The sequence below is a fragment of the Acanthochromis polyacanthus genome, chromosome 13 (genome assembly GCF_021347895.1).
Source record: "Acanthochromis polyacanthus isolate Apoly-LR-REF ecotype Palm Island chromosome 13, KAUST_Apoly_ChrSc, whole genome shotgun sequence".
NCBI lineage: Eukaryota > Metazoa > Chordata > Actinopteri > Pomacentridae > Acanthochromis > Acanthochromis polyacanthus.
This window is the reverse complement of record NC_067125.1, coordinates 38,214,855-38,227,170: the sequence shown is the minus strand read 5'-3', so window position 1 is coordinate 38,227,170 and position 12,316 is coordinate 38,214,855. Positions and strand designations below refer to the sequence as shown.

The 12,316-nt window shown below is 42.4% G+C and overlaps 1 protein-coding gene across 5 annotated transcripts in view; it reads left to right on the top strand.

Moving 5' to 3' along the window:
• The first annotated feature begins 2,961 nt into the window (after positions 1–2,961).
• kmt2a (lysine (K)-specific methyltransferase 2A) overlaps positions 2,962–12,316 on the top strand; it is a 41,846-nt gene continuing 32,491 nt past the window's right edge. For all 5 annotated transcript variants that reach the window (XM_051957521.1, XM_022200952.2, XM_051957519.1 and 2 more), the window contains exons 1-2: positions 2,962–3,282; positions 12,179–12,251. In XM_051957521.1, coding sequence (XP_051813481.1) covers positions 3,037–3,282; positions 12,179–12,251 — 319 coding nt within the window. In that variant the 5' untranslated portion in view covers positions 2,962–3,036. The remainder of the gene's footprint in view (positions 3,283–12,178; positions 12,252–12,316) is intronic.

The following is a 12,316-nucleotide window of genomic DNA, read 5'->3' as shown; positions in this document are numbered from 1 at the left end:
AAAACTACGTAAACTAGGAAGTGTGTCTGATGCCCAGAATGCCATCAATCTCAGTCTTTTAGAACGTTTGAGAGTTGAACACTCTTTGCACAGTTTTTCTACTGAATGCAATGTTAAATAGTTGCAGTAGTTATCACTGTTGCTATTATGTTGTTGTTCACAGCAACAAATTTCTGGGTTCAAGCCTTTCTGAGGCTGCCGGTGCTTGGGTAGGTTTTCTCCAGATGCTTCAGCTTCCTGCCACAGCCCAAATACATGCATGGTAGGTTATTTGGCGACTCTAAATTTATATACAGTGCCTTGTGAAAGTATTCGGCCCCCTTGAACTTTTCAACCTTTCGCCACATTTCAGGCTTCAAACATAAAGATATAAAATTTTAATTTTTTGTCAAGAATCAACAAGTGGAACGAAATTTATCGGATATTTTAAGCTTTTTTAACAAATAAAAAGCTGAAAAGTGGGGCATGCAATATTATTCGGTCCCCTTGCATTAATACTTTGTAGCGCCACCTTTTGCTGCAATTACAGCTGCAAGTCGCTTGGAGTATGTCTCTATCAGTTTTGCACATCGAGAGACTGAAATTCTTGCCCATTCTTCCTTGCAAAACAGCTCGAGCTCAGTGAGGTTGGATGGAGAGCGTTTGTGAACAGCAGTCTTCAGCTCTGCCCACAGATTCTCGATTGGATTCAGGTCTGGACTTTGACTTGGCCATTCTAACACCTGGATATGTTTATTTGTCAACCATTCCATTGTAGATTTGGCTTTATGTTTTGGATCATTGTCCTGTTGGAAGATAAATCTCCGTCCCAGTCTCAGGTCTTTTGCAGACTCCAACAGGTTTTCTTCCAGAATGGTCCTGTATTTGGCTCCATTCATCTTCCCATCAATTTTAACCATCTTCCCTGTCCCTGCTGAAGAAAAGCAGGCCCAAACCATGAGGCTGCCACCACCATGTTTGACAGTGGGGATGGTGTGTTCAGGGTGATGAGCTGTGTTTTGTTTTTACGCCAAACATATCGTTTTGCATTGTGGCCAAAAAGTTCGATTTTGGTTTCATCTGACCAGAGCACCTTCTTCCACATGTTTGGTGTGTCTCCCAGGTGGCTTGTGGCAAACTTCAAACGAGACTTTTAATGGATATCTTTGAGAAATGGCTTTCTTCTTGCCACTCTTCCATAAAGGCCAGATTTGTGCTGTGTACGACTGATTGTTGTCCTATGGACAGACTCTCCCACCTCAGCTGTAGATCTCTGCAGTTCATCCAGAGTGATCATGGGCCTCCTGGCTGCATCTCTGATCAGTCTTCTCCTTGTTCGAGGTGAAAGTTTAGAGGGACGGCCGGGTCTTGGTAGATTTGCAGTGGTCTGATACTTCTTCCATTTCAATATGATTGCTTGCACAGTGCTCCTTTAGATGTTTAAAGCTTGGGAAATCTTTTTGTATCCAAATCCGGCTTTAAACTTCTCCACAACAGTATCTCGGACCTGCCTGGTGTGTTCCTTGGTCTTCATGATGCTCTCTGCACTTTAAACAGAACCCTGAGACTATCACAGAGCAGGTGCATTTACACGGAGACTTGATTACACACAGGTGGATTCTATTTATCATCATCAGTCATTTAGGACAACATTGGATCATTCAGAGATCCTCACTGAACTTCTGGAGTGAGTTTGCTGCACTGAAAGTAAAGGGGCCGAATAATATTGCACGCCCCACTTTTCAGTTTTTTATATGTTAAAAAAGTTTAAAATGTCCAATAAATTTCGTTCCACTTCACGATTGTGTCCCAATTGTTGTTGATTCTTGACAAAAAATTAAAATTTTATATCTTTATGTTTGAAGCCTGAAATGTGGCGAAAGGTTGAAAAGTTCAAGGGGGCCGAATACTTTCGCAAGGCACTGTAGGTGTGAGTGTGGATGTCTGTTTTTCTCTCTTTGTTGACCCTAAGACGAACTAGCAACCTTCTCTAATGTACAACAGGTATAGCTAATGAATGAAATAGTCCTGTTTCCCATCAATAATATGAAGTTTACACGAGCTCCTGTTCACAGCATGCAGCATTGAACAATAGTTCTTATATTCATCACTTATTGTTTCTATAGCACAAGGTCAGTATGTATGTTTCTTTTATGTTTTATAGCATTTATCATAGACCTTTTCAGGATTGTTTTAGCTCCTATACACAACAGGGAACACTAAACAACAGTTTTAGCTATATTTATTGTTATTGTATATTTATTGTTCTTTAATAACCATTCTGGCGCTTAATGCTATGTATAGTCTGCTCAGTCATAGGTCCTGTCTTGTATCGGTCTTAGGAAGAATGCAATCCTATTGTTTCTCATAACAGCACTTAGGCTGGATCATAGTTGTAGATAACAATATACCCATCAAGAGTGAGATATCAGATAAAGAAGAATTCAAAAGTATCTATGGATCACCAGCTGTACTGACTCAGGCAGCAGCTGGTGATCCATCCTGAGGTCCCACCTGGAGGATGACTCTGCAGGTGAGCACCTGCTGGCATTAAGGTGCTGACCCTTTTAATGGAGCTTTTTCAGACAAGTGTTTTCTTAAATCTTGGTTAGCAGGTGTGATGTTACTGGAAATGTGCTGAATTAATTGTTATGCCTATGCTTTAACACATACAGGTAATTATTATCCTGCTTTTTATAGATTATCTTGTCTTATCACTGGGTTCGGCAGCAGCTCATAAAGACCTTCTCACTATCTACAGTAAAAGAAACCGCACTGCAAGCAGTCAGTCTTTTTCATTCATCATTCAAAAGCGCAGCTCCTTTCCCGGGCAAAGCCCCTGAACCTGATTTGGATTCAGCCATACAGACCCTGAATAGGGCCGCTGAGAAAATGTATTGTCGGAGTTTCTTCAGTTCCGCCCCGCAACATGGATAACGATGTGTCGGCCAGTGAGAGCTGAGCGCAGTGGTAGAGGTTGTTTATGTGGAGTGCTGGGTTAGGGTTCCGCCCACCGAGGTATCTCTGATCGCAGGGCAGACAGGCAGAGAGTGTAAAATGGCGCACAGCTGTCGGTGGCGGTTCCCCGCTCGGCCCGGAGGGAGCAGCAACTCCGGTACCGGGAGGAGAGCGGGCCGAATCAGGGTTACTGCCTCTTTGCGGAGTGTCTCGGGAGCCCACCCTAACGCAGCCGGGCTCGGACCCGGGTTTGATGCTGCACTACAGGTCTCCTCGGTTATTGAGAGCAACCTGCAGAAATTTCGGGATGTTTTGGGGGAATCGAGCGACTCGAGCAGCGCGGAGGTAAGCACAGGACACCCGGGAGCATCGGTCCAGACAGCTGCGGGGCTCAGCTCACTTGGAGGAGCGTTTGTGCGATAGAGATGAGGAGCTAACGGTTACTGAGACCATCTTCTCCTCTTCCTAACGTTAAGTGTGGCTGGGAGCAAACTTGTCATTGCCAGGATGCTCAGTTAACTTTGAGTTGCTTGTGTGGCCTTAAACTCTACAGCAACGCGTTTTAACGTTAACTTAAGTTAGAAACAACACAAACACCAAATGATGTTCGGATTTATGGTCCAAACGGTTCTGCTGGAAAGAAAGTTTTATGCTCCTCAGTGGAGTGTGAGGACAGGCTACATCCGCACAGTTTGGATGAACTGGTGCTAACGTTACTCTGCTAGTCCGACAACAGAAGAGAAATCCTGGTTTCACCTCGTTATTACAACATACTGTACAGTTAACACACAGCTCAGATACTAGCATACTTGGAGACTAATGTACACTGCAACTAAGCCGTTACGACTGATTTACTAGTTAGCATTAGCTTGATTTGAAGCCTCCAAGGCTACATATGTTGCCTTCATATTCATACACATTAACACTGTAAAAGTTATCGTCCCACATTCATGTTAGCGTCAGTTTCCTACAGCAAACTAGTATTTAAAGAGCCCTTTTATATTTCTGACGTTTCTTTGTGGTGTAACAGCAGTGGACCTTCAAGATAGCGTGTAACGTGTTTGAAAACAAGACATGTCAACTTGAAGGAGGCGAGAGTACACAATTGTGGTTTGTAACGAGCTAACGTGAACTTAGCGTCTGTCTGCAACGTCTGAGCGAACGGGCTGTCCATTATTCACTTTACCTGCTTCAGATTTCTGTTAGATAATCTCTGTCAGCTAAATAGCTTAGTATTTACACCAAGGGCTCAAGGGCTGAGTGTTTGCACTGATGTGTCAACCTTCCAGCGAGGCTTGGCCAACATAGCTACTTGGTTAGCTCGCAGGCTAGCTGTCTACATCTCTGAGCTAAAACTACACCATTATTCTCCTGTCGTAAGCGACCTTAAAGTTCCAGTTTTGCTCGGGAGGTTGCTGTGTTTACCTCCGGCCAGCATATTGCTACGCAGCGGGGTTAAAGCACCGGGGCTAAAGTTGGTGGAGCTCATACACCAAACTAAACCATTCCCATTGCTGTTTAGTGTTAAGCTAGGACTGCTACCATGCTACGCACTACGCCACGCTAGCCATCGGGGCTATTGCTGATGCATAGGAAAATGGGAGGTGGACATGTTTTCCCCTTCTCTACAGTCAGTACGTAGCTAGTACCAAAATAATATCGGGTTTATGATGCTTGGTGGTGACGTCTAGTACACAGCCACATACTTAAAGCCCCCGTATTCAGCGTAGAAGTACTAATACCAGTAGATCGACATGGTTTGGCGTGTGAATTGGATGTGTTTTATCAGAGAAATAAGACTTGCTAGTGACAGTGCGCATGCAGGGCTGGCTACAATAACGAGCCCCTTCTTGACGGACCGTGTGATGTGGGGGTGTGTTCGCCTTAGCGAACTACCATCTTCCTTCTTCATGATGAGCAGCATGCGTTCATTGCAGTGGGAGTACACTGTGTGGGGATGTTTACCACCAGCTCCACTGCTTCTGGTCTGAGCACAGACGGAATACTCATTTGGCTAAAGCACAGCAGCATTTACATACATACTAGTTAGGCCTTTAGCTTTGTTTTATTCATTTATTCTGAACTTGTCAATAATATGCGTTGTTTTTACACATGTGTTTTGGAGATTGTAATACCCTTTTACTATGATGTAGCAGCAAGGTTTTGCAGTATACTGGCTAACATCTCCTTGTTTATTTAAACATTTTAGATAGTTTTATAACATTCTAGAAAAACGTGTTTTCTAAATATAGCCCCTCTGTGATCTCATTGCTTGTGAGGGAACAAGAAGTTCCTCTGAGCTGTAGATTAGAAGTATTAATGTTTTTGATGTATGACCCATCACATCTTCACTGAACTTGAATTATAAGGAATATGTAGATACAGCTTGTTGAATTAATTGATTTTCAATTGCATTTGTACCAAATTTAAGTTTTATTATCAAGGAAAATTTTGCTCACTCATTTTGTTCACAAATAACTTTTTAAGATTTTAAGGGTTTATTTAAGTGTACAGCCAGACTAGTCTATAAAATCCCCGTACAACTTGAATTATATGAAGAAAATGTATACTGCCTAGTGTTTTCCTCATTTTTCATGTACAGTTGTGCTTCATATTACAGGTTTATGACATTGTTATGAAGCAAATGTTAATATTACGAATCCCTCCCTCCCTTGCTCCTGTGAATTAGGCTATAGCAGTATTTGGGATGTGTGGAGACAGAAAGGACCATTAAATCCCCATGGAACCTGAAGCCTATGGAAGTTGCACACACAGCATGGTGATTTCATTGAGAAGCAGTGTAGTGCTTGTCTCGCCAGACCGGGGCAGGATTGTTCAGGCTCACTGCAGCCTGCTGAGCTCACAGGGCGACCCTGAACAGAGCGCCAGCCGGACACTCGGCCGCCCCTCCTTCCTCCATCCAGGCAGAAAAACCCAAATCCACTTCAGACACACACAACCCTGTCTGAGAGGCAGAGAAACTTTTCTTCTGACAGCTGCCACTTTGGAATGGATTACTAAGCCTATTGGGATGGCTCAAAAGGGTGCTTGTTGGCTGTTGCTGTCCAAATGAAGGCATTTATTAGCTTTTGTATGTGTGTGTGGGATTCATTTTCTTGATCTGGCCAAATTGTTGCTGCTTGCGTTTGGTGATGAGTAGTATCTATATTGGCTTTTCTGTGTATCTATGACCTTTAAACCCTAATAACCTGCACACCAATCAGAGTTTGCATCATTTTCCTGCTTTTGTTCCTCGTCCATTATATCTGGCCTTCTGCTGCATCTATTCTAATCTCATATTATTACCAATGTTTAATCATTCATACAAAAACGCAGCTGAATAGATGTATCAACCTAAATGTCTCTTTGCCTCACTGGTTTGAGAGAAATAGTGTGTTTGAGCGGAAGGGGCTTCAGTCCAGCAGGTGTTTGGCCTATTTAAATGAAAGACCCCCATACCCCCCCCACACACCCCCTTACCCATCCCCGAGACAGCGTGTGGATTGGAGCAGGAAGCTTTGTGTCTGCTTTTATTCTAGCTCTCACAAAGTGCGGGCGGCTGAAAGAGTGCAGGCAGGGATATCAAAGGGTGCAGGGTGACCCCCCTCCTCCCAACGGGACAACGCTGGGTGGAGAATTAGTCACAGACCCTCCCATCCATGGCTTTATTCTACTACAGCAGGCGGGCAAGGAGCTTTCACCTCTGCTTTAGGAGTTGCCTGACTAGGAGAAAGGCGGCAATTGTGTCGTCTTTCTTACTCTTTGTGTGTGTGTTCCTGTGTGTGTCTGTGTATGTGTGTGTGTGATGGTAGGCGCAGGGGTGTCCCTCAGACTTTATGTCCCTCATTGCAATCAGGAGTAGGCGTGTCTTCTTTGTCTTTATTTTGATTAAAACTTCAATTCACACTGCCTGCTCTGGTGGGGAAGGAGAGGATGTGTGTGTGTGTGTGTGTGTGTGTGTGTGTGTGTGTGTGTGTGTGTGTGTGTGTGTGTGTGTGTGTGTGTGTGTGTGTGTGTGTGTGTGTGTGTGTGTGTGAGCACGAGCACGAGAGACAACATGCACACGCACTAATCAGTCTGTTTGCCTTTGTCCACCAACTGTCTTCGTCTCCTTACGTGTGAGGTGTAGGAAGAGGAGGTATCCCACCCTGGAAAGTGTTTGTTTTGGTCTCCGTGCTGTCGAGCAAATGTGAAACAGTTGCACTTAGTGTTTGGACACTTGAAAAAACAAATGCCCACCTTTTGCTTAGGGCTGACAGGGGTCAAAAAGCAGCATGGCTGTATAACTCACTTCTGTGGCCTTTTTAAACAGATTTGTCATCAGAGTGGTATAGGAGTGTGAGCTCATCACCAATTTACATTCCAGGAAGGGATGAGGCATAGTCTCTGTACAGTAAATCCAAGCAGAAAGCTTCCTGGAATGTGTCAAGAAACAGTTTTTTTTTTTCAGAGTAGTGAGAAAGAATGATTTCCTCTGAGGTGTTCTCTAACATCAGACTGGTCAACTGAAAACGTATACATCTGTTTGGCATCCCTCTTTCCATCCTTTTACTCCTCATTACTTGTTCTGATGTTTTTCTGCCACAAGTGGGGTAATTTCTGAGTTTTAACTCCAATTATTTGTTTTTGTAGTACTTGCGAATAAAGCAGTTTAATGTGTCGCCCAAGTTGCGTGGTCCCTTGGACACTAATACTTTTGTTAGCAAGGTGTGCTTGTAAAGTTGATGAAATTTATGCATTTAAGGTTTTTGGAGTAATTATAATATGTAGTGGGGTAATGCAGAGAGGTGAGGGCAGCTGTGGTAGCTCCTTTGGATGGGATTCTTGTCACATAGCAGCTGTGTCTGGGATGTTCTTCCAGCTTAAACTGTTTGTTACATTATCCCTTTTCCGGTTAATGTCTTTTCTGCCAGGTGTAACGGTCTGCTGTGTAGTATTTAGGGGGATCTATCGACAGAAGTGAAATTAAAATTCAGAAATTGTTGTTTCACCACTTTACACCAACTTGTTTTTACATTTGCCCAGAAACCAAACAAACCAAACATTGACTCAAAAGAAGGCCTTTGTTTTTTGTTTTTTTGTTGTTGTTTTTTTTAAGATGGGATGATGATAGGATGATGCGAGGAGTGTTCACTTGGTTGCACTCTGCAATCTCACTGCTTGAAGCCACTAAATGCTACACACTGAATCTTTAAGAAAAAAAATGTTACTTTAACTTTAAGGCAAAAAAGTACAAACAGTGCTTTGTTATTCACTTTCTTCTGTAGATAACTGCATGTTTGATCTTTTTTTCCCAAATGGTTTATTTGCTCTCTCCCATCATAAACTTTCCATGCATATAATTGTTAAATTAGTGCAAGACCAATCATTGGCTTATCTGAAATGGTATGAATCAAAATAATATTATTTTTATTTACATTAAGACAATACTACTTGCTGCACAGAGTTATTGGTTCGGCTTACATGCAGTCTGTGAAAAGTAATACCTTCAGGTCTCATTATTTTTTTATAAAAATTGAGTGGAACATACAAAAGGAGTCGTAACATCAGTAGTAAACTCTTATGAAACTGACTGCAGAATTTCATGGTTGCATAAGTAGTGATTAGTTTCATGATAAGATCTTGATGTTCCTGCTGCTGTATGTGGTAACTAACTTATCAGTGCTTTGCATTGTCAGTGTTCTCCAGACATTATAATGTTTGAGTGATTTTATCTCTTTATTACAGTTCAGGTTTACTCAACAACACTGGCCAGCCATACTCTCTGAAAACTTTTGCAGCTTTTTATTGTGAAAACACAGTATTGACAGTGCCCCTGAAAATATCTAATGGCATGAAAAAATGAGACTAATTGTGAAGATATTTTTGTGTTGGTTTGTTTGAAAGATTATTTGAAACACTGTCGTGATGACAGAGTTTTGTCCACTCTTAAGCAACACAAAAAATTCATAGAGGATGAATTCAGTGATTGGTTCTGGCTGAGGTGTGATGCCTCTGTTTAATGGTAATTAAATTGGTTAAAGTTAAGCAACTGAAATCCGTTAACAAAGACTATGAGAATGCTGTTGTCATGATTAATTTTTTAAAGGCCAGCACTGGCTTCTAGTGTGAGGTGGGAAGTGAACCCATCAAATGTCCAGCTGTGTGCCTCCTGACCTCTCAGGCTTCATACTCTTACCCTTTTCCTTCCTATATGAACTGTATGCTACTTCCTTAATGTTGCCAGTGAATATGAATAGCTGTGGCAGATAATCTGAGGCGATAATTTGTCATTGATGTGGTCACCTGACCATGATAAGAGCTTTTTTTTGTAAGCATGTGTTTTGTTTTGTTTTTGTTTAATGATTTTCTCTGGTTGTGCCCCTTCACCTCTACCCAGTTTCAGGCTTATTGTCAAGTATTACAGCTTTTAAAAACACTTGCAGCCTAAAACTGTAACTCTAACAAGAGCTAACATAGGCAGTTAGTTCATCTTGTTTTCCATAGTCTGGGATTCTACAGTTGAGTAACTTATCCAAAGTAATTGTGTACTTAAGACATCACCTCTTTTTAGCAAGGAATAACTTTTCTAGATCAAAGCTGAGGTTCATCTCACCTCAGAAGCAGAACAGCAGTCTGCAGCCTATTGTCTGCAGTCAGTTTGATTTCTCCTAAATGCTATTTTGAAAGACAATAAAAGTCTCATTAGCTTTCTCAAAGCGCAAAACTGCTGTCAGTATGATACAGAGAAATGCACCTCAAACCAAATTCACATCCGTCTTACAACTGTCAGGGACAGTCCCTTGCACCTCCTGGAAATAACAATGTTGCTTCCACAATGAATCAGATTGGTTGCCTTCTCTGTATCTTTTAATGATTTATATCAAGTAATGTATGCACTGATCAGTTAAATGAGATGTGACAGGCCAGCAGGAAGTAAAACTGCTTTGGATTTCATGGTGAGAGTGACAGCAAAAGCAAGGAAAGATGAAGAACACTCTTCAACTGCAGAGATAAAATAGCAAGAAGAAAAGGAAACGGAGGTCTCTCCAGTAACCTTATCTCTTGCAAGTTGCAAGGTAGTACACGAACCTTACCTCGCTAGTCTACTACAGTGTTTGTTTACTTCTTGAAGTTACCTCCTTGTGCCTGCCCTACTATTGAGCTCATGGTGAGCCTTGTGTTTCACACGCTGCTGCTCAGTGCTTGGCAGCCAGTGGGCGGGAAGCGAGCGAGCAAGCAATGAGTGAGTGACTGAATATGTGTTTGGGAGCATGGCAGAGAGCAGGAATAAGGGGGAGGAAAGGGGAGCCTTGTCGTGTGTGGGAGGCCTGTTTAGATTGGGATTTGGCAAGCTTCTGCACGAGCATGTTGAAAACCCAAACCCCTTTCATCCTCAGTACTCCCTAGAGACAAATGCGCACCCTCTGTTGTTGATGGTGCATGTGGTCAAGATGCTGCTTCCTTGTCTCTTTTTTCTCTCCTCCTCTCCCTCCTCCCACAACCCTCCTCCTTCAATCACTCTGGTTTGCTCGTTGCTTTGCCTGTGCTCCCCTCCCCCGCATCATCACGTCTGTTTACATCTTGATGTGCAGTTCATGCACAGGGGGTGTGTTTCTTTTATTTCCTTCTAAACGTGGGTACGATTGGCAGGTGTTTGTGTGTCAGTACATACCCGCACATGTACGCGTGTGCGGGTACATGTATTTGTGCAGTCTGCTCTACGCACTTGCCTCTAGCAAAGCATGCTGTGATGTCATTGACTGCTACTCACACTATCACAGCGAGTCAGTGCCGTCCATTGGTACTCCGCCCCCCTCAGCTCTGCAACAACACCAACCAAGAGCAGCAGCTTGCTGAGGAGAGGATGCTGCTATTGCTGTGAAGAGAGAGACTGAAAGTGGAGAGAGAAGCGTAAAAAGAAAAAGATGCTCCAATGCACTATGAGGAGTGTAGGATGCTCAGATTGATACTGCCTGCCAGGATAAACAGCATTACTGACTGTCTGTTATTGTTATTTGTTTATATGTGGAACAGATGAAAGGCAGTTTTGCAGCATACATTAATGCTTTTTATATTTTGTCATTAGATTCTACAGTGCATGTGTGCCAGGCACATTATGGTACCGGTTATTCATATTGTGATGTGGGTAACTCCTAGCTGGTGCAAATCAGTTTGCATGTAGTCGTGTGCACGCACTTGGATAGCAGCTGCTCTACAAACTGGGCCAACAAAACCTCAACTGCATCCCCACATGCTGCTATAAATAAACATGATGAAATGACACACTCACCTCCACTCTTAAACACATTGATTGCAAGAAGTAAGTGGCACACAGAGGATCTGGAAGATGTTAATCATCCTCTGGTGATTTTTCCTTTGCACATCTCAAGGCTCTACTGAAGCATGAAAGGGAGGATTGATGTATAGTTCGTACATGCTACATTTACAGGGGCACACAGAGTTTTGTAAACCATCAAAGTGAAGTCTCAGAGAACATAAATATGTTAGTAGTTCAGTAAGTGAAATATCACAAATCATTAGTATGTCATTAAAACACGGCAAATGTTTATCTCATCGACTTTCTAAGTCAAAGTTAGATTTAAAGGGATGGCATTAGCATAGCAACATGCTAACATGCTCAAAGTTTCAACACCCAACAACCTCCACATTTAGGGAACAATATGGGATTTGGTCTGTTGCTGCAACCCAAGTTGCACTTCACACTTTTTGCACTGCTACCTGAAAAGATGTAAGCTGATTGCAGGGAACATTATACCTTCACACAGCTGTTTTTTGCCTATTTTTTATGCATTTTTGCCTTGGCTGTCTATATAGATGTATATTTAATCCTAACCCCCTAAGCATTTTACTGCTCCATTTGGGAGCAGAAGTACAGTACTATGTGTTAGTCACCCAGCAGGATCTGGATGTTTGCAGTTCAAGTTGTCTGTTGTGGTTTGAGTCTTCTCCAACTGCAGACATGTCATTCCAAAAGCCTGAGAAACATTCGAGCAATGGAGTAAGCCAGAGGTGAAATTGAGATTGAGCACATCATTATAGCCTTTAGGCCTTGGTTTTCATCTGAGTCTGACTTCAACAATGACTCAAGTGTTGCACATCCGGGGTGTCTGACAGTAGTGCACCACGATGGATGCTACAAATATGACCTGTTAACCAACCAATGATTTTTTTCTGTATTTTAGCATTACAAAAATTGAATGGTTACAAAATGCTAATGTTTTCCTTTCTTGTTTTGTAGGAAGAAGCATTTGGAGGATTTGGAACAGTTGCTGAACTGAAGCAAATACACAGCCCTTCAACAACTTCTACAGGTAAAAAGAAAGACATTTGGTTGTCAGGGACCATACAGTTATCTCGACATGAATATGACAATACA